Source organism: Silurus meridionalis, chromosome 4 (assembly GCF_014805685.1).
Source record: "Silurus meridionalis isolate SWU-2019-XX chromosome 4, ASM1480568v1, whole genome shotgun sequence".
NCBI classification, from domain to species: domain Eukaryota; kingdom Metazoa; phylum Chordata; class Actinopteri; order Siluriformes; family Siluridae; genus Silurus; species Silurus meridionalis.
Genome location: NC_060887.1, coordinates 11,927,054 through 11,950,642, shown reverse-complemented (window position 1 = coordinate 11,950,642; position 23,589 = coordinate 11,927,054). Strand labels below are relative to the sequence as shown.

General features: G+C 39.6%; 1 protein-coding gene across 5 annotated transcripts in view; it reads right to left on the bottom strand.

Moving 5' to 3' along the window:
- The window catches only part of ddr1 (discoidin domain receptor tyrosine kinase 1), a 40,595-nt gene extending 26,567 nt beyond the window's left edge, over positions 1 to 14,028 (bottom strand). For 2 of the 5 annotated variants that reach the window (XM_046846813.1, XM_046846814.1), the window contains exon 1: positions 5,177 to 5,349. In XM_046846813.1, the coding sequence (XP_046702769.1) occupies positions 5,177 to 5,334 (158 nt within the window). In that variant the 5' untranslated portion in view covers positions 5,335 to 5,349. Of the gene's footprint in view, positions 1 to 3,360; positions 3,427 to 5,176; positions 5,350 to 6,568; positions 6,588 to 13,653 lie in introns of those variants that run through there. The other 3 variants (XM_046846815.1, XM_046846818.1, XM_046846816.1) reach the window with 3 other exon arrangements.
- Between the last annotated feature and the right edge of the window lie 9,561 nt (positions 14,029 to 23,589).

Sequence of the window (23,589 nt, the reverse complement as noted above, 5' to 3'; positions counted from 1 at the left end):
GGCGTCGACGCCCTTTTTTCGTCCCTATACCCGAAGACCCTCGGCAGCAATGCAGCTGTAATGGGTTCGCTTGCTCTGAGGGCAAAAATCTGCCAAACAGGCCTCCACCTTTGCAGTTGATCAGCGCCAAGAGGCCCGTTGAGGGAAGAGCGTTCGGGAATGATTTGGGATTCAGAAACAGCTGCAAAATTGCGCTCAGTTTGAAGCACAATGCACCTAACACATTCAGTGCTCGATTTGAGTCAAGTCTTAAATCTATTGTTTACTTGTCCTAATGCCTTATGGGGGGTCCCGGATCCCCCCAGCTCCCACACAATTCGAGCATTGAACACATCCTGTTCGTTTCTTGGGATATTTCACATTGCGGGATCGATAGTAAACACTCATTAGCCGAAGAGGTGAACAAATTCCACAGCAAACCACCAAGTTTGTCCGGTACAAGCGAGGGCTCTCCCCAACTAAACATACATTCATACATCGGCATTTATGGCATTTGGCAGATGCCCTTATCCAGAGGGATTTACAGCTGAGGGCTCAAGAGCCGACAGCGGCAAATTGGTTGTTCCGACCTTCCAATAGAGAGAATCGGGCAAATAGCAAAAAGCTGATTGGCTGTTGCATGTTGGTCTCATTTGTAAATTTTCAATTTGAAAACTATTTAAGACCTAGAACAGCCAATGTAAGACTTTATAAGGCCTAAAATTGAGATTTTTGTACATTTTAGACTTTTTAAGACAGAAAACCAGGTACTGTGAAAAAAAACTGCAGAACACACAAAAAAATATAATAAAAATAATAATAATAATAATAATAATAATAATAATAATAATAAACACCGCATAATGTCTACTACACTTTAGCAAAAAAAAAAGTAGATTCTTTGTAGCTTTGTGGTCAAGTGCCAGCTCTGGACGGAGAGGGGGCGGGGCAAACCTGGCATGTAACGTGTACTGATTCCCACCTGGGTCTTTTTATGTCCATTTTACTTACATTTGTCTGATTGCTTTGACCAGACAGAGAGAAAGAGAGAGAGAGAGAGAGAGAGAGAGAGAGAGAGAGAGAGAGAGAGAGAGTAACTGAATACAATAGTGGACCAGGGCCGTGATTAGATCCCAGACACTATACTATAGCACCATTTATACCACACCATAGTAAAACTCTCAGATCTGATTGGTCAGAAGGTGCGCTTATTTTCTTTATATCTCCGCCTGTAACTTTGAGCGATACGGTCGATATTAATGTGCTCATCCCAATGTGGTGTTGTTTCCATAGTAACAGCTCGTGCACAGGATGCGATAGCGTTTGGAGAAACGGATAGAAATGTATAGGAGTCTCGAGCGTCGGTGCTTCGCAAAGCAAAGCAAGGTCGTGTATGTCGTGCACAGAGGAGTGTGTGCTTTCTGTTTCTAATGGAAAATAACGAGAGCGTGTGCTCAGAAGAAACAGAGAGAGAGCGAGAGAGAGAGAGAGAGAGAGAGAGAGAGAGAGAAAAATGAGGGAAACATTTGTTGATAATGACTTGTCTCTTGGACGTTCTGAAGGATTAAATCCATAGTATTAACAGTTCAATTGTTCGGCAGTAATAAATATATCGCCCTATTAAACACCTTCGGAATATATTGAAACTCGGACTGCACCCCAGGCCTCCATCACCTCACCTATAATTTTGCATTTACATTTACAGCATTTAGCAGACGCCACAAAAGTGCTTTGAGTCTCCGGTTCACTAGGTTGCAAATGTAGGATACCAGCAGCCTTAAACACTTTTGGGAGGAATTATAGCCCAATTTCTTTTTAAATAAATAAAAACTATCAGGAAAAATAAAGGTTGTTTTTTCAGGAAGAGGTGAGTCTTCAACAGTCATCAAATATAAGCAGTGACTCAGCTGTTCAGACATCCAGGGTAAGTTCATTCCACCACCTCGGTGTGAAAACAGAAAAGAGTCTACATCAGGGCCTGACTTTACTAACACACTTCTATAAGCACAAATCTCCACAAGCACACTCCAAAATCTAGAGGAACATCTTCCCAGAAGATTCTTCTTCTTTTTTCGGCTGCTCCCATTAGGGGTCGCCACAGCGGATCATCCGTCTCCATACCCCCCCTGTCCTCTACATCTCTCTCTTTCACACCAACTACCTCCATGGTCCTCTTTGATCTTCCTCTTTTCCTCCTTCCCGGTGGCTCCATCCTCAGCATTCTCCTACCGATATACCCCATGTCCCTCCTCTGCACATGTCCAAACCATCTCAATCTCCCTCACCTTGTCTCCAAAATGTCCTGCATGCGCTTTGGTGGTTATTATTAGGGCAAATGGGGACTAGAATGTTTAAAAAGCACAGACCGATCTTACATTTGACCATTTGTGTGCATTTGAGATATAGTCTGTTTGAACGATGATGTAATGGTGTGCAAATGCAAGTGCTCCTCAACCCTGGATGGCAAATACGAGAGCCAGAGCCGATTCAGCCCTTCTTTATTGTGGAATGAAAAACTCGGCTTTCACGCCCCAGACTAAAAATAACTGCTTGTTTATGCTCTGCCGTTATTAATGTTTGGTGGTGAATTAGCGCTCCTGTTCATGTGCACTTCATAAAGTCCTTTTTTTCTTCCAAAAACTGGCACACTTTCCTTCTTTTATTGAAACAGTTCGGTTCTGGGTGCCACCAATTGAATTCATTTTGAAGAAAGCATGCAGGATTTGGCTTTGAACAAGTGCTGAGAGGCAGCATCTCCTCAAAACTGCTCAACTCCTGCTCAAGTCTACACCCAGTTATTTGGCAAGCTTGGCAAGCCTACCATATTGTGCTACTCCTTCCATATTTACAGCTATTAAAACTAATAACAGCAGTACAAAGCTCTTATCAGTCGTTTTTTAAACATCCCATTCCACATTTAGTCTCCATTAGCTGTTCTAATAACCTACACCCTTCTGCGAAGATGTTCCACTAGATTTTCAGAGTGTGAGTATGAATTCATTCCAGAGGTGTTCAATAGGGTTGAGGTTAAAGCTCTATAACAGTCTGCTCAAGATCTTTCACCCCAACCCATGTAAACTATATTTTCATGGGGTATCGTCATGCTGGAACAGGTTTGGGTCTCCAAGTTCAAGTGAAGGAAATATCTCATGCAACCGCATTCAGCGACATCATTTACGATTGTGTGCCTCCAACTGTTAACTTTGTGGTAAGAGTTTGTTGGCTGGAAAAGTCAGGTGTCCCAATACTTTTTTTTCCATATACAAAGAAATATTTACACATCATTTAAACATTACTAAACAATACCCCATTCCCCCTGTTCAATATTGTAATATATCTTCTTGATCTATAATCAGAGTATTTGATATAGTTTTCACTCACACCGCAGCGAAGTGAAGCCTCGACCCGCCTCAGAGAAAATCCTGCACCTGGAGCCGTGGGAGCGAAAGAGTGGTGTAAAAGCAAAAAAAAAAATAATTGTAGGGATTCTCAACTCTATGCAAATAAGAAGATCGTGGCCAATGAGAGTGATTTTTGTGCCGGAGGCCGGATTATGAGACGAGCTTTCTGCCAAGTGACGCTCAGGAATCAGTTTGCAAGACTGAAGATGAAAAACACTATTAAGACACCACAACGACTAAATCACGGTACCGGTGTGTGACAAAAAAACTATTAATATTTTGTTGGATTTTACTGTTAAAAACAGAATGTGGAATGTGATGGTCAGTTCAGAGCAGTGACACTTTTCCAATAAGTTTAAATAGATTTTTTTTCTTTTACCTTCGTGAAGCCATTTTTTTTCTCTTTTGTCTTTCAAATTAAATTTTTACATTTACAGTCAATTAAAATAATATGATACTTTGGCTGTTACCAAACAAATGTATTTTATAATGTTAAAAAATAATATAATTATAATATAAAATTGTATATTTGCTAATAGCAGATTTTTTTTAAATAAATAAATAAAACGGCATGTTTTTTGTTTGATATTGTCCCGCTTTGATCAAGAGTCGGAAACCAGATTACGAATAGGACTTTTATTAGGCTTGGGAAACGAACAGAAGCTAGGAAGCGGCATGTACCAGAAAACGGTTACATTCCGGAACACAGGTAGTCCAGGGATGATCACCAGAATGAACCATAGATTCATATTATCGTGGACGATATACAGTAATCCCCCGCTTTACGGGGTCAAATCTCACGCTTCCGGTTTATCGTGAAATTGCATTCGCGACATAACTAATTTGTTTCGCTGATTTCCCTATTCTATCGTGGATGGAAAAAACTTAGCGGGAATGGTTTTTTGGAGTTTTAAGTTTAATTTATGAATAAAAATATCATTAATTATTATAAAATGAAGTAAAATGTTAATACAGTACAGAACTGTATACATGAAATCGAATTTGTCGGGGTGGCGTCCGTTTATCGCGGTTTTCCATTTATCACGGGCGGTTTTGGAATGTGACCACCGCGATTAATGAGGGGTTACTTTATATCGCTACACCCCTAGTTGACGGTACGGTGCCCAAAACCAAAAAACATCTGGTGAGTAGCGCTTTTAAAGGTACAAATGCTCGGTTGATGCAAGACCTAACAGGAAGTTGAAGGGAACTTATAAATAAGCACTGGTTACAACCGTGCTGAGCGGAAAAGCAGCTCAGGTTTCGCATGCCGAAGATTGACTGTCTGTCAGGAACAAGATTTTAAGACAACATGCACACGAAATAAATCAAGGGAGGTTTTCCTCAGTTTTCAGCCGTCCGGTTTCTGGAAATCCGTAGCCACTGGAGCTTTAGGAGTTTTTATTAAGGCTGTGCACAGGGCGTTTGTAATAGCTATTTCTTTATAAGGGGAGAGTTCAGGTGGTTGTCAAAGTGGACAGGAGGTATTGTTTGAGTTGTTGACCCCTACTAAAGGGCATGGCTCATTTCCACATCTGGTGATGACAAGGAGTCATGATTTTTGCTTTGTGTATCGGTATCTGATGGTTGTTTCGGCGCTTCCTAACATTGGCGTAAATCTGTTACTACACTAAGTTTGGGGTTATTTTAACAGCAAACAGGAAATGTGGAATGGGATGGTCAAGAAGATCTTTTGTCCATATACTGTATATAGTTACATCTACACATAATGCATAGACATAATAAATGTGTGTGTGTGTGTGTGTGTGTGGGAATGGTGTTACTATTGTTCTTACCATTGTTCAATAATGTGTGCTACTATTATCGGCCGTTTCCGTTTCCCTGAAAAGCAAGACGTGTCACTCAACCCTCTGAACTTCCCGACGTGCCTTCCTTCTGTTTGATGCCTTTTTTTATGATTTTGATGCCAAGCGATGACTTCAGTGTGTCTCATTTCTCTGGGTGACTCACGTATCCGGCTGGGCTGACCAACGCTAAAGAGTTGCAGGAGGAATACGAGTTACTCACTTTCGGAACTGAAAGGAGAGCGAGCGCATGGAAGACGTGAAGAATACGAGGAAGCCTGACTCATTCGCCAGAAAAAGGAAAAGGTCCTGCTTAAAAACGCTGCGATGCCTGGACTCTGACGTCGATACGTTTTCTCACACATTCGAACAGTCTGTTTGTATTTCCTACCACGCTTTGTACATACCGTGGATGCTTCAAACACCACAACAAGTAACAGCTTTCATACAGACAACTACAACTTCTTTCACTCTAACGTCTTGACTATTCAGCCCCACACGCAACAGCCACTTTATTAGGAAACCTTGTGACATGAGCGTTCATGTAGTAATCGGCAAGAGATTTATTAATGGTAGTATTATATAGAAAGTGAGCAATAACTTGTGAGCAGAGAGTCACGTAGAATACAGATTAACATGGCAGAGGTAGAGCTGTAACTTCTTGCAGCCAGAACAGAAAAATGTCTGGTTTTATTAAAAAAATGGTTCCTTTTTTTTCCACAAAGGAGTTTGTGCCTGTTTGTGAAAGGGCCATGTAGTCAAAAGACATCATAATAGGAGTGAATCGCATCGCATTGCTAGCAGCTAAGTATTTTTAATGTAATGTATCGTTCGCTATGCGAATCGGCAAATCCATATAATCGGATGATCGTGTGACTAAAATCATACAGGTGTAGAGAAAGAGCTCTAGGTGATTTGAGTGCCATACTGGCTGGTTTGAGTATTTCAGACTCTCCTGATCTCATGCCGTTTGCATTCGTATAACAATTCGATACATTTTTATTTGTATAGCGCTTTTAACAGTGGACACTGGCTCAAAGCAGCTTTACAGAGATAAAGCGGTTATTAAGTTGTATAAAGGATTGTCAAAGTTTTGATAATTAATAAACTAATAACTAGCAATGATTAAACCCAGTAACAGTCTATAGAGTATAAACACAGAGTGGTGCGAAAAGCAAAAAACATCGACAGAGCAGCGGTTCTGAGGGAAGAATTCTTTAAGAAAGGTATCATCGAGAAGTTAGCAAAAGAAAGGATGGATATGTAAATATGTAAAACATCGATCTATTTTGTACCTACAATTACCTACAAATGTGATACAACTCACACTGAACCAAAACCAATTAATGTATGAAAAATGACAATCCGGTGTTTAACACTTACCGGGTTCAGATCAGGTTTTCTGAATTCTCTAAACTCTTAAAACTGTGAGAAAGACTCCTGCGTTTAGATCGATACTAACCTTCAGCAAAAGAAAAAAAATAAGAGAAGCAGGTCTGCGCTTGTCCGGGTAATGAGTTCTCATCTGCTTTCTGACAGTTCTCACAGCACACCTGTGCTGCTTGTAACGGAAAGCTACATTAATTGCTTTTCCCACATAAGCAGCGTTTTAGCTGACACACAAACACACACACACACACACACACGCACACACACACGCACACACACAATTCTGGATTGCTCACTTGCAAATCCTGACATGGTTACAACACACACACAGAGCGTTTTTTTGTATTTAAGCTATAGCGTGACTGGCCTCAGACACGCAGCTTTCAGACCGTCTTCTCACACACAAATGTTTCTGTGTTTGAAAAAACCTAACAATACATTAAGATCCGATATGGAGCCTTTGAATCGGCACATTTGACTAGCGAACGACATGTAAAACAAACTACACTACTGTATTTAGGCTGATCGGACAAACGCTACAATGATACAAGGAATTGTATAATGAGTTATTTTCATAACAATAATGGACAAAGACACTATATGGATTGAATATATTGGGACACGTGACTGTTACAAAGTTGGAGGCACATAATTGCTGGATGCGTAGCATTAAACATTTCCTTCGCTTGCACTAGAGACCTACAGAGCTCTGACCTCAACCTGATGTTTGAAAAAGCACATAGGTATCTTAGGGTCAGGTGTCCACAAACTTTCGCAAATATAACGTATTTCAATGCTGCATTATCTGTATGGCGTCAAAGCTAATTCGAATCGATGTGTTATATATACGAGGAAAGAGCGCTGGGAACATTGCAAAAACAAAATGGCCGCCACTGGCATCCTATTAGCGATTCATGACTAATCATCACAGCAGTGTAGTAATTATGCCACCTACTCGGTGCAGGTAAACCTGGCTTTTGAGAGAGGATGAAGTATGTGGCACGACTGTGTGATTTTCGCAAAGACTAGTCATAAAACCGCCCATCTCTCTCTCTCTCTCTCTCTCTCTCTCTCTCTCTCTCTTTCTCTATTTCACACACACAAAGCTATACACTATTAGCCTCAGGCGCTAACTGATCGTGTAGACAAGATAATGTTTGGGCCTAAAGGAAAAGCAAGGAGAGAGTTTGTCAGAATATGGATAAGAAATACGTTTTTTTCGGGGGGGGTTTACAAAGTGCACACTAAACAAAACTGAATTCTATTCTAACGCTCATGATGAACAAGTTTAGTCACGAATTCGGCTTTGTGTTAAGAGTTCATCGTGGCACGTTTTCAGGTCCGCAGGTCTGCTGCAAAAACAAACGGCTAACTAGTTTAGCCTTGTACGGCCTTTCAGGCATCTGCGGATGGTTCCCCCAACAAACTTCTGCATCACATTAAAAAAAGAAGACTATTTTATTTTAAAAATTGCCTCAGTCTATATACCTGATGTAAAGGGTGCACACACTTCACGTTTCACTGATCCAAAAGATCTCCGTTATGATCCTCCGCATTTATTTCCAGGCAGAAGAGAGCGCTCGGATGGTCCTGCTGGTTTCCATCGGCTCGTCCACGTAGATGAACTCGGCACTGCCAGAATTTCTTTCCTTCTTCGAGATAATTGTTTGCCGGGTAAATATTCGTTCGGTCTAAAGGGGAATTCGTGAGTGGCTTGTTCCAGGAGAAATCAATCGCTCTCTATCTTGTGTTCATTAAAAAGAAAAGGCTTGTTTGTATTTTCGCTGGTATTTGGCCCACATAGTTTGTTAAAAATTTCTTTCAGATACTAAACTGGTGCTTAAAACAAAACAAGGATTACACATCTCGCGTCCTGACCCTCGGACCCCCGATCGACGCGCAGTGTACCGCAGATGTTTTTGACATTCGGATACTCTAAAACGGACACAGATGATGCTAATTTCATCAGGTCAGTCTGAAGGTGTACAATTACAGGCTGCTGTACACGACATCAGACTCGACCACGGCCATCAACGCCACGGCCCACCTTGGAGCTATACAGCGTATTGCTCTGGTGTGAAAGGTTACTATGACTTTAAAACCCCTAAGAGTTGTACCTGATCCACTCACAGCAGCTGAGTAGGTGAAATAAGCTTGTTTAATGTAGATTAGGGATGCAAAATCCCAGGATTTTTCAAGACTGTAAACTTTCCAAGGGAATTAACGGTAATTACTGGCAATAAACTGGGAATTTACAAAATAGGGGGTTAGCCAATAACAGAGAACTTAAATGTACGCAGTTAAAGTGCAGGATAATGTGGGTTAAAAAAAAAAGGTTTTAAGTTCAAGTTTTATTTGTCATATATACAGATGTCACAGTTTGTACAGTGAAATTCTTTAGCGAGGCTCCAGGCAAACTACAGCAATATTCACATTTATTCAAACAAAAAAGAATCTAACAAACAAAAAGAAATAAAGAAGAAAAAGGAGAGAAAAGTAATAATGAGGCTTGTAAAAGTTATAACTGTGGGTGCAGAATTGTGTATTATATATATATATATATATATATATATATATATATATATATATATATATATATATATATATACACACAGTATATATAAAATAAATGATATGAAGATTTACATATATGACATAAGCATGAGGTATTTTTATACAAAAATATGGAAGACGGAGGATAACAAGTAAAATGCATATATTAGGTGTGCAAAGAAATACACAAAGATGCTGTACATAGTGTGCAAGTAAAATGCAATAATACTGAGTGAAATGGTATTAAAAGTTCCCAGCGTGTTAGACGAATATGTATGAAATGTATAACAAATATGCAAATAAGTATGAAATGTATAACAGAGTCAGTTGTCAGTTGTGGTATATATAAATATATACATACACACCGCACACTAACTGCAGGGTTACTGAGGCCACGCCCCCTACATGCACTGTGCGTTCATCCATAACATAACATACATAATTTCTTGAATCCTGCACACAAAATAATGTAAAAAAAAAAAAAAAACACACACTGTGGTGTGTATTCACGTAAATTACTTGGACTTGCAACCAACAATTATTTTGGTAATCGATTTATCAGACGATTAATTTTCTCGATTAATCTGATTATTTTATTTATTTTTTCATGAAATAAGCTGTTTTGCTATATTATAACTATATAAAACACTAATTCAGGGTATTTATGTGTAAAAGCGTACTTTTAAAAATTGCAAAAGCCACACTGGGTTTAAAGCTTCGCTCATGCTGGGTTGTTTCTTTCTGTAAAAAAAAACAAACAAAAAACAATTGAGTATGCAAGGTGTAAATTGTGTAAATCAACATTTGTTGTCTGGAGCAGAGAAACACCATAAAAAGAGAAATAACCGGAAAAAAAAACGTAGCGAGCTAACGAGCTTAGAAAGAACGTAAAAAAAGTTCTAAAAAAAAAACCCACAGGGGGTCTGTGATCTGTTTGGATCTGTGATGTCAAAATTCACAGTGTATGGTCCCCATTGTAGCTTCAACTCTCATTTTAAAATGTTAGACAAACTGAACTGAAGTATTACTAGAAATCAATGTGAGCTAGAAACATCTAGCACTCAATTACTAGCTATTTCATGAAAATGGACAACTTTAATTCAATTGTCACTCGAATGAACCATGTCTCTAGTTTGTCCTACTTCACGTATCATGTCCAATATCACCAATCAAATCGCATATAGTTGGTAGACACCTGACTATAAAAAATCCAAAGATCTAAATCCCCATTTAGTCCCCATTCGCTGTTATAATAACCGCCACTCTTCCAGGAAGATGTTCCACTAGATTCTGGAGTGTGAGATGTGAAGTCAAGTCAAGTTTATTTCTAAAGAGCTTTTCACAACAGACATTGTCTTAAAGCAGCTTTACAGAAATCAACAGATGTGTGCTCCTTCAGCCATCAAATCAGGTACTGATGTAGGTGAGGTGATGGAGGCCTGGGGTGCAGTCAGTGTTCCAATTCATACCAAAGGTGTTCAATAGGGTTGAGGTCAGAGCTCTATATCAGATCTTCCACTCCAACCAATGTAAATGATATGTTTATGGGGCTGGCTTTGTGCACGTGGGCATTGTCATGCTGGAACAAGTTTGGGGGTTTGAAGGGTAAAATTTCATGTGTGCCTCCAGGTGTGTGGTAACTGTTTAGGGAAGAACCAGGTATAGCTGGAAAGGTCAAGTGTTCTAATACTTTTATCCATATAGTGTATAACAAAGTTGCAGAAAATGTGACTGCTGTTTCTTAACAATGATTATTTTTTTTAGAAGAGTAGAGTCCGCTTCCCTCCTCACGCTTCACTCATCGGTGTGTGCATGGGCTTCATGACTCGGTGTGATCGTGTCTCCGATTTGAAACGCACGGAAACGTAGACTCGCTGCGTACGAGCGGATGCCTTCGAGCGTCAAGTAAGTCTTTACCTCTTCGCACAACACAAACCTGCAATTATTAACTTAGGCTCTGTTATGTTGCAAAAGAAAAGACCGCGTTACTGATTACAGACTTTACCGACCTTAAGGCCAGGCTCGTGGCTTTCAATTCACAATAACTTCTAAAGTTCAAACGGAACAATGAAAAAAACATATATAAAACATATGTATGTATACAGTGCAACCAGTTTTTTGACTCTCCCTTTGCGACCCAGTAACGCAATATTAAATAGATTTAAATGTGTGTACATGTACTGTGACCTCAACAAAAATTTTGAATTACTTGCTTTATTTACTACTTTTACTCATTTACTACGTCATTTATTATGGTGTTATTTATGAATAATACGATAATAAAATTGTTTTTCAAACATTTTTATGTCATTTATTAGTACAGACTCTGTTTTGAAACTCAGAACTTTCGAGTTACACTTGTTTTTTTATGGATTTTTTTTTTTTTTTTATTCTTTCTCTCTGTTAAAATAAACCTACCATACAAATTCAATGCTTCGTTCAGTCCGTTTAACTAAACACGGAGCACTGTGTTTCCCAGATAATCGATAGCAGCAGCCCTACTCAGAAGCACCAATTTTACTTTCAAGGACACCACAGAGCAATGAAACTGAGAAGGCCACACATCTCGTTTTACAAGATCTAGGTAAAGCTAAAGGGAGGACGGGAATATGATCTTGTGCTACCTGTAATCATTTTTACAACACAAAAAAGTTCAGAACCTCTTTAAATCCTGTATTTTAATTACGATAAGTACCAGGAATCATTCAGCGGTGAGACTAATGAGAGACGTATTCAGCTCAGAGAGTAAGGAATGTCCGATAATGCATAACTGGACAACTCCTGAGCGACTGAGAAAGAAACTGAGCAGAAACAAAGCCCTGAGTTCGAGACGAATTTGTTCGACATGCAAGTGGACAATATCTGTAGAAGCACCGACATCATCAATGATCGCTCGTCACAATATAAATATGCTGTCACACTAAAACGAGACAGGTGGGACAGAGCTGTACATCTTCCCAGGAGGACCTTCAGGTTCTTTTAGAAAGATTTGCTCAGTGTAACACTAACACCTTCTCTGTGCTGTGAAATCCGGCTATGAACAGGTCAACGAGGCGGTGGTTCCTCACACACAGCAGCCACCTGCACCTTCATCCTGCACGTGTCAGGAGGTGATGTCACACGTCACGAAGCCACACGAACGGACAGAAACGACGCAGGACCCTATACGACTGATTTTCACAACTAAGTGTAATTCATTAGTCCAGAAAGTCCAGGCGTTCCTCATAACCATCAACAGAAGAACATAAATTCTTCATAAAAAGAAGTTGCTGAATAATATAGACAGAATCAGATGCTTTTTGAAGTCCACATTTAGTCCCCATTTGCAGATATATTAACCTCCAACCTTCTGGGAAGATGTTAGAGTGTGTTTGTGGAGATTTGTGCTCATTAAGCCACAAGGGTGTTAGTCAAGTCAGGTACTGATGATTGAGTTCAGAGCTCTATAGCAGGTCACTCGAGATCTTCCTTTCCCACCCGTGTAAACCATATCTCTGGTGTGCGAGATCTAGGAAATTATGCTCCAGTGGTAGATTGAAAAAGCCATGAAATGACAAAAAAATAAAATAGGTTGATAGACTGAAACTAAATAGATTAAAACTAAAGTAACACTGTCATGCTGGAACAGGTTTGAATCTCCTAGATCAAGTGAAGAGGAAATGTAATGCTACAGCATCTGAACTTTGTGCTAACAGTTTGCAGAAGAAGCACATGTGGCTGAAAAAATGTCCAGTGTCCCAATACAGTAATAATGTATTACACCATGAATGAGTGTGTGCCAATTTGACTGATACAACGTATGATTGGTTACAGAGAGTGAGGTCATGATATCACTGCCTCGTCTAGTACCAGAACGGGGGATATCGACACGAGAACGAACGATATATTGTTCAGCCCTTGAGCCTCATTGAAAGTCCCACAGGCTCTGGACACAGGTGTGTGTCCAATCCCCGAGCTGAAGACCTGTGTCCATCCAGACTCATCATCATGAAAGCATGCACCATGAGCTGGATGAGAAACTGTGTGTGAGAGTGTGTGTGTGTGTGTGTGTGTGGACACAAACACACACACACACACACACACACACACACAGCAAGCTCTTCGTGGCAGCCATCCAACGCAAGTCCTAACACACACACACACACACACACACACACACACACTGAGACACACTGAGACACACTGACGCCGAGAAACCGGGCACAACTTAAAAGAGAACGCGCCTCTGTGATTAAATAATAATAATAATAATAATAATAATAATAATAATAATAATGATAATAATAATCATCATCATCATCATCATCAATCATCATCATAACAATCTGTAAACTTCCGAATATAAACAAGCGTCAGAACAAAAGAAAAAACATTTAAATCCCGTGTGTGATCTCTCTTATTGTGGCACACTTTGATCTAACGGATCCCTAAATCCACTAAGGGAAGCACATATCAGATCCCAGATTACACACATCATCAGACAGTCTGCGTGAGTGGATAAAAATAGTTATGTCCAGTCTACTCACCGAGAAGACAGGCGAGGAAGAACGTGTGGGATTCCTCAAAGAGTTTTCCTCAATCCGGATTCTTCACTTTGTATCAGGTTTTAAAAGGGAGGGGGAAAAAAAACTAAATCCAGCGTGATCTATTATCGCGTACAAACACTGAGGCACGCGCGCGAGAGACAGATTAGGAAAGAGTCAAACAAAAAAAATGGGGGGATTTAAAAAGACTTTAACACACAATTATAAACACCTGTATAAGATCCCGGCGGAAAACCGCGGAAGGTGTTTTATAATAGCAACAAACAAACTTTTCCGACGCGAATTTGTATCCGACTTATTCACCGCTCGGACGCAGCACACACGCTCGGGACTCAACGTCCCCCCCAACCCCGCGCCCGCCTGCCCGCCTTTTCCTCCCTCCCTCCCCGTGCTCTCCGCTCTCTCCCAGACCCGCTAACCAGGTGCTCATTTGCATAACCTGCTCCGGCGGCGTCCAATCGGCGCGCTCCGATTTGAATATTCGATCCAACTTTCGGCCAATCAGGTGCGAGATCAGGAGAGACCCCGTGACCTGGTAGAGCGGGGCTCTAGTAAATGAGACTTGACGTGCGCTCGTGCGCTTGTGCAACCCCTTTTTTTTTTTTTTTTTTTAAAGCCTGTCAAGGGGATACGAGTGATCAAGTTACTGAAAAGGAAACAACAGGATTCACCTTGTTAACCCTTTCTTGGCCTTGCTCCTCCTTTTATTTTTAAACAATTTCTGCCTTTTTAATGACCAAAATATATCCTATTAAGGAATTATACTTCATATAAGATTTAAAACAAGATCGAAAAAAAAAAAACGCAACTAAAGTACTGTAGCAACTTCCCTAAGGATTTTCCTCTTTGTTGTTAAAAAAAAGAGTCTATTATTACAGAGCAGGCATCTGTAACTGTATACAATTACCTGCCTGAAGCAGAAAAGACAGTGATTTAGATCACTGCTTAAGTGTTCACAGTCAGAACTAGAAGCTTAGTAGATCAGAAGAATCCATTGCTTTGAGATGGTGGTTTTGGTGGAAAAACCGGTGTATAAGTCTCACTTTCAGACATGTAAGCCAGAAAAAAAGCCCAGAAAAGGCGTGGTGAATTGAAGGCAGGCAATGGAGGTTAACAGAGAATGGATAAAACAGTGTTGATCGTTTATGTGTTGATACTTGCCCATTTCTTGCTTGCAAGGCTGTAACAAAAGAAATTGGGATCCAGTGCTATGACTCTACACACATTCCCACATCATACCATCTCGGATAATAGGTCAGATTCATAAAAAAATGGGTAAGGATCTGCGGCACTTTGACAAGGGCCAAACTGTAATGCCAGAAAATGTCAGGTTCATGATATGCACTGTTTATTACCTACCAAAGCTGGTCCAAGGAAAAACATCTGAGTTTATGGGCAGAACATTAAAAAGAGTTGAGCTGACCGGGCCTCTGAACTTCCAAGATCTCATTCTGAAGGAGCATCTGTGCTATTTTCTAGACAAACTATTCTGATCTACAGAGGGCTCATTTCACAACTTGAAGGATCTACTGCTAACATCTTGGTGCTAGATACCACAGCACACCTTCAGAGGTTTTGAGTCCAGGCCCAGACAGGTCTGTTTAGGCAGCTCAATTATATAATACAATAATATGTATGGATAATACAGGAAAATGCCCTCTGTACCCAGGGCACTTATGGAACAGTCATTTCTTTGTGTGTGGATGCCATTTACAGTCTCCCTGAAGATATTCTAAACAGCCCAGGTGTTTGATTGTTAAATTCTGACCCAAACGCAGGTGCTTGGCCTGAGTCTTTTTACAACCATTAAGCGCGTCGCATTCCTGCTGTTCTCACTGTTTGCTTAACTCATTCAGCTTTATTGCCATACTTGTGCGGTTAATGACATTTGGCTTGAATAGACCTATGTGTAATTTAAACCGACAGCATACTAATGTCAAAGCTCCAGGGTCGTGAGCTTGGGTTGTGCAGGTTCCTCAGGTTTCCTCTAGTTTTTCCCCCGCTTTTCAAAAAAGAAACCATGCCAGTTGATGTATGGTTATAAATGAGGACTGACATTACCAATGTGACTGGTCTTCCATTTGCAGAATCAGTATAACCATGCTGTCCACATGGCACATCTGACTTTTCCAGTCGTGTGCGGCTCTTCCTCAAACTGTTACCAAAATCGTTACCAAAAGGGGGGGCTGGGGGGGATCCGGGACCGCCCTTAAGGCATTGGGGAACCCCCATGACAAGTAAAAAATAGACTTATGGGGGTCCCCAAGATTATTTTAGTATTAGTGTAGTAGTGAATTAATTATTTACAAGCATTCATGTGACATAAGCCTGTTTATTTAAATAGTTGTCATGTCTCTTTAAAATGCAAACACCCCCACATCTAAAAACGCCATACACGTGATATCATTTACTGCTTGTTTTTGGCGCCGCTACTTGAAGCCAGCTATGAGATGGAGAGTAATAAACCGCCGCTTGGGAAGAGAAAACTTGCTGACATTTTTGAGAGGTGATTGTCTTTCTACTATATGTATTAACTCCACATCACGGGTTTTAAACAGGAATTACAAATTCTTCATTATCAATAGGCCCGGTTATGCGGGGCATGCTCGGACGAAAGCAACCCTCATTTGAAGCTAGTGGCCTATATTTGCGGAAAAATGTTGGCAAAAATCCAGTACATATTTGAGTTTGCACTCAAAAGATGGCCATCAACTGTCAACTGCAACTAAGACAGGAAGGCAGGCACAGACAAAACCAGACAGACCACTATAGTCTGTTCTAGGTGGAAAAGTTACGCATTAACATGTATCCTTTCCTTGACATCCCCCGATATTTTACGATGTTTTAACCAATAAAAACAACAATTAAACAGGCTCTTAAACAATGTTTTGTGTTACACTGTAAATAGCTGAATCTGACAGAAAGACCCCCACCACCACCCCAACAACTGGGGACCCCCCATAAGACTTGACTCAATTCAACATTACTGAACAACTTTGGGATAAATTGGGACGCTGACACCAGCACCTCAGGCCTCCTCACCCTACATCAGTACCTGACTGTAGTAACGCCCTTGTGGCTGATTTAGCACAAACCTCCACACTCCAAAATCTGGTGAAACATCTTCCTGGGAAGTGGAGGTTTTTACAACAGCAAATGAGAACTTTATGTGGAATTGACTGTTCAAAAAGCAATCTTATGCACAAGTGTTTACAAATGTTTGTCCGTATAGTGGGACAGGTATACGCAAGACACTGACAACTGCATATAGTTCGTCAAGTGTAAGACCAGTGTGAACACGACATATAGATTTGACGTAAGCATGAGCGTAGGGTAATGAAATAAACACCAGAGCACAATGAAACAGTGATGCCTCAGTAACTACACGGTACAGCAGGAGCTGCACCAGTCCCAAATAAATGGCACAGCTGTGCAAATTACAGCTGAGCACTAAAGCTTGCATGCCCTCATACTGAAACGATGAAACCAGCAAAACATTCAATGCAAGTCTGTTTTCTTTTTAGTGCAAATGTTTTACAGATGCATCTTTACAATAACCAGAAGTGTCTATTAAAGCATAAGCAGAGAAACAACCCAAATGATTCATATTTCTGAAACGACTAGAAACGTTTTTATTTCAAAGTCTTTCTCAGGTCTCTTTCTGTTTAATGTCTCTGGCGGGATAATGTTCCACTTTTGCGTCCAGCTTTCTTCCTTTTGTGAATGATGGCTTTTACTGTTGGAAATGGAATCCACAAACACAAAGGTAACTTTTTATGCATTTTTCTTTCTTCAGCGATGTGAAACGTCAGTACTTTCTGTTTTGGCTCTTTCGGATCGCTTTTTCATATCATTAGATGCTTAAAGGAGAATTGAGTGGCATTGAGTAAAAGACAGGAGGCGGAGCTGGAGGTAGCAGAGCTGAAGATGTTGTGGTTTTCGTTGGGAGTAACGACGATGGACAGGATTAGAAATGAGTTTATTAGAGGGACAGAGCATGTAGGACGTTTTGGAGACAAAGTAATGGGGGGTGAGATCAAGATGGTTTGGACATGTGCAGAGAAGGGGCATGTATATCAGTAGAAGAATACTGAGAATGGAGCCACTAGGAAGGAGGAAAAGAGAAAGACCAAAGCAGGAGGTTAATGGATGTGGTCAGAGAAGACATGCAGGTAGTTGGTGTGAAAGAGGCAGATGTAGAGGACAGGGGGGGTATGGAGACGGATGATCCGCTGTGGCGACCCCTAATGGGAGCAGCCAAAAGAAAAAGAAGAAAAACAGAAACAGTCAACAGAATGAACTAGAGCATATGAGACTGTAATAACACCTTAATTACATAATGTCTTTAATAAATGTAAAGTTTTTACATAATGTCTTTAAAACGCCTGGAAATCTGCACATAACTGCACATAAGATTGTAAAACATTGTATTAAGCAGGATAAAAAAAAAGTATATACATTATTAACAGTTTAATAAATCAGTATTCCTAATACCTGAACACATTTCCTGGATTTATGTTGCACCACTAAATAGTTATTGGTGCGTTTTTTTTTTTTTTAGTAAAATAAATCATAGTAAACTTATTTGTTTAAAGAATGGAAATATTCAACTTACACTATTACACAACTTCACACTATTTATTTATGAATGTATAAAATCCTGGAAGCCAATAAAGCACAGTCCTGAATGTGCAACGTTCAAACTTCAGATACAAAACAATCAGTCAACAATTGAAGTGTCAGAGACAATGGAGACACATAATCACCATGAGCAACAATTGATCAAGACTCTTTCCTATATATATATATATATATATATATATATATATATATATATATATATATATATATATATATGAATATGTATGTGAAGAATAAAAGTTTAATTTGAATTTGGAAAAAACTGGCTAGCTGAGAGAGCTAGACCAAGTTTAATGTTAATCAGTTTTAAGCTTGTTCATGTTCAGTATCATTTGCATGCTGCGTTACACATACACTATATTGGAATTGGATTTGGAATGTTCTAATGATGGTGGAGACTTGGGTACGCTCCTAGAAAAGTCACAACCTGTACTGGTATCTACTAATTACAGACAACTTCAATCTTACATTTGACACATATTATACCTCTTATAGATTCAACAAACAAACAATAAGCCATGTGTCAGAGATGTAAAACATCAACTGGGACTCTTCTTCACATGCTCTGGAGCTGTCGTTTTTTTGGAGTACTTAATAGCAATAATTGAATAACTGAAATATCACATAAGCATATTGACTTTGATACTAAACTTTGAATATGACTCATTATAAAAATCATTTTATATTGCTTGCAAGTACTGCAGCAAAAAAAATGTATACTTAAAAAGTGGAAACTGGAAACTCCCCCAGATAGAAGACACTGGATTAACAAACTAGTGTCCTAAAGTACTCCTGAAAAAATATTATATCCTGTTCGGCAAAAAAATTCAAACTTTGCCTGTATTTGGACCCCTTTCCTGACATCTTACCACTTTTAGACTATATTGACTGATATTCATATATTTGCTTTTTTTTTTTTGTTGTTGTTGGTTTTTTTTTTCTTAATTTTTTCTCCTGTTTTTGCTTCTGGACTCAATTAGACACATTTAATAATAATCACAATCAAATTTTTTTATAGCGTCTTTAAAAGTAGCATCTCAAAGCATAAAAGAAAAAAAATTACAATTATTATGAGGATGAAAAAAAAATATATATTTTTTTTTAATAAATAATGAATAATAGTAATAATTTATTACATTTATCTATGTATTATTACATTTGGTTTACAATTAAAATAAAAAAAAAAATTATTATTATTATTTTTTTTTTGTACATCACAAATATACTGTGCAGGAGGTGGGGTGTTTTTTATTATTCATAAGGGGGGGGACCTGTTCCAGCATGTGGAATGGGACAAACAAACATACAAACCATATAGTCAGGTGTCCTCAAAAGCTTGTCCTTGTATTGTTTTCATCTATATAGTCAGTTGACTTTATTATTTTATCAGTGAATAATTAACTGGTGTTGCCCCATGCAGCGCAAACATAATAACCGAACAGTCACTCTGAAACGATACAGTACAAAACTTAATAATGCAATAAAACAGGTGGTGGAGGTGAAGCTTTAGACTCGTATCGTCAGTTTGTTACTACAAAAACTGGAAGCAATGTGATACACCCAAACCCTCTCCAAAACACCGGCTTAACTTTTACCATCAGAGCAAGAAAATCTCCCCCTCTAGTTTCTTTTCTCTTCCCCCATCCCTCCTCACACCATCTTTCTTGTTGGCTGTCTCTTTTTTTCAATGCTGCTTCTCCGGCCTGGGCCTTTGTGCGTCGTCCTGGTAACTCCTGATCCTCTTTTTAGTGTTGCTATGACCTTTGAACGTTGTTGTATTCATCTCCTGTCCTCACAATTGCCTCACAATTGTCCCCCCAAACATACACACACACACAGACTTTTTTTTGTTATCTGAATTCGCTATTTCATGTTTGTTGGAACTGACTTTGCACTGTCACAGCACACGATTTTACTTTCCCCTCTTTCCTTTATGCTTCGTGAAGGACACAGTGAAGCATGAAAAATGCAGGTCCTATCCTGTGTGGAATTCACACTGAGTAAGAGAGAGGGAAGAGGGAAAAGGGGGGTAAAGAAGCGTAAAGAGGAGAAAATGGTTCATTTGAAAGGTCCCAGACAGCTGAAGGAAAATAGTCTTGGGATTTTGACAATGTTATAAATCTACTTGGTGAAAGAGAGAAAAATGAGAACGAAAAGGAGAGTGAGAGAGAGAGAGAGAGAGAGAGAGAGAGAGAGAGAGAGAGAGAGAGAGAGAGAGAGAGAGAGGTGTTTTTTGTGTTTTATATCCTAGGGAAGCATTCGAGTTCATTACATCACCACATTGTGTATTATTAGTGTATTATTTTTATTTAAGTATGTGACAAAACACAATTGTTTTTTTTTATTGTTTTTTTTTTTTAAAGAGAACGATCACACAATTCTTTTGTGTCTTTTCTTTGTCACACACACACACACACACACACACACACACACACACACACACACACAGCTGTTGAGGGGCAGAGCAGTCTGATCACTCTCAGTATGTTAGGCCCGCAGAATGTTGGGAACTTGACACAAACTTACATTCCATTCATTCCCCTGCTGGAGCATTTAATCTCTCTCTCTCTCTCTCTCTCTCTCTGTTTCCATCCACACACATCTTTCCACCTCTCCACTGGCTGTCAGTGTCACATGCATGCATACGAACGCAAACACAAACACACACATACAGACCCATACACACACTACAGGTGAGATTTTCACCTTCATGCTGTCCTCCATTATAACCTTAACAGCGGGATGATTCAGGAAGATATTCCAAAAGATGTGTGTGTGTTTAAAGTGAAATAGTATCAGTTACACATGTTGTCTGGGGCCTGAGGGTGACTTGGTGACTTTGAGCTTTGTTTGTAAGAGTGCATGTGTGTGTGTGTGTGTGTGTGTGTTAGGGGAGGAAGGGGTAATGTTGAAGTGGCAGACACTAGGTGACTGCTATAACATCCCATAACCTGGATATTACAGCATATTTTACATCTCAGTCATAAAAACGAGCAACGGAAATTAGAACGAGGCACGGTTTTCCCTTTACTGAGATATAAATATGTATAAAATTCCAAACTATTTCATTCAGAAGGTTTGAATGATTTTTGAGAATTGTGTCGAAGAAGATGGAAGTTTTTTTTAAGGAGGATTTTATGAGTCAGACGCTTGAGTGTGTTGGCCATTTCGAAGCGTTCCCTGGAGGCTTTTGGGAGAGGTGAGAGAGATGTCAGGAGGTTGTAGGGTCACAGGCCCTGGGTGTTAGACTGGTGTTTAAGCAGGGGTCAGTATGGAAGTTTGGGAAAAACTCTGGTTAAAAAATATGAACATCTTGCTTGCTTATAGTGTTCAGACAGAATACGAATAATACTAATAAATGGATCAAGGGCAGACTTGTAAGTTTTTCTGCAGTACACTTTTTAAACTCTTATACTATCAGTAGTGCTCACAAACACTTCACCCACACATTGTTATCTAGACGGATAAGTACTCTTATCTGAGCATGCCCTGGTCTTTGTTACATGGTCTACATTGTAGTCTGCAAACTCCAAACCTTGAGTTATTTAATACCCGTATGATGCATTGGTTTTGGGAAAGGTAGCTGAAACTGATCCCTTGTCCTACAGCTACAGCTATTTGTCTGAATAGAACCTGCCATGAGATCTAATTTCCTTAATGAGAGAAAATGACAGAGAAATCTCTCTCTCTCTCTTTCTCTCTCTCTTTCTCTCTTTATCTCTGGACCCACCTGCTCCATTTTCCCCTTAGATTTATATATATTTTTTGGAGCCAGGACTAAATAAGTGGTTTTGGTGAGTCTCTGGCATATTCAATAGCTGCCTTGTTAGACTCATTGTCTTTGCTAATTACAGCTGCATTATTCCTCTCTCTCTCTTTTTCTCTCTCTCTCGCCCGCTCCTTCTCTCTTTTCTTCGTTCTCTGACCTGACACGACTTTCTGTAAATTACTGTAATTTTCTGCCTCTTCTGAATACGCCAAACCACCACGTGCTGCAAATTGCCGCCCACTGCTGCCGACAGGCTTGGAGCTAAAACAGGAAGGCAGGTGAGTCTGAACACACCCGGGCCTATTTTTTGATTGTCACATGGATACAGAGGTCTAATTCTGCAGCTCCAGGTATAACCTCAACTGTCTTTCTTTCTCTGCCTGAACCCCCCCTTCCCGCCATCTCTCTGGGCTGTATCTCACTCTATAGTGAGAGTAAGTGAAGTGGGGGTTGTGGGCTAACTTTTTAAATGGCTGTCATTGCAATGGAGTGAGAACCCAGGCTAAATATATCTATTGACACACAGACTCCGACTTCCAAACAGGGACAGAGTAAACACACACACACACACACACACACACACACACACACACACACACACACACTCATGGGCAATCAAATTATGCACACAAATGTCTGAGAACCAAATAAAGAAAAATAGATTGTAATTTAACCATTTATTGTAATAGAGAAAACAACAAAAAAGAAAAAGAGGGACATGTTTACATGAATACTATCCACATACAAGGTATGAAGCTCCTAATGAAGGCTTCCTATCGTCGCCTGTGAATATGCAAATTTAAAACTGCTGATTTTGGACCTTCAGAATGGCCAAACTAAAAGTGAAACTCACAACAGCCAAGACATCTAATAACCTCCCTTCTTTAAGATGCAACTCTGGTCACTAATTTCACTTTGTGCAAATATAATTCGTTACTGTACTTAAGTAGCTTTTCGCACATTTTTCGTGTATTTTACTGGTGTTTCCATTTGGGGGAGACTTTTACTTTGAATTTACCTCATTTTCAAGTCAAATATTTGACTTTTTACTCAACTAGATTTAAGGAAATCAGTCGTTCCTATTTATTTATAAGTGAATAAAAACATAAAAGGAATATTACAGTTTAAATGCTTTCAAATTCTCCATATCTCAATCCAATAGAGCTTCTGCCAGACAAGCTGCCCCACCACAGATCTTACGAGACATGGCTTTGGTTTCCACAGCACACCTTCAGAAGTCTTGAGTCCAGACCTTGATGAGTCAGCTGTTTTGACAGCACGAGGGGATCTTCTCAATATTAAAATAAAGGTAACATGCCAAATCACCCAGCTGTCATCCAGATGTTCCTCAATTAGTCAGGTCTATTGGTATTACTTGGCCTGTTACTAATTCACATTGCCTCAAGCCCAAAAAAGTCAAGTGCACCACACCTGTTTGTGTCTTTTATAGTCTTCGTAGTGTAGTGTCTCATTCTTTTTCATTCCTTTTTTTGTCATTTGTCTGAGAT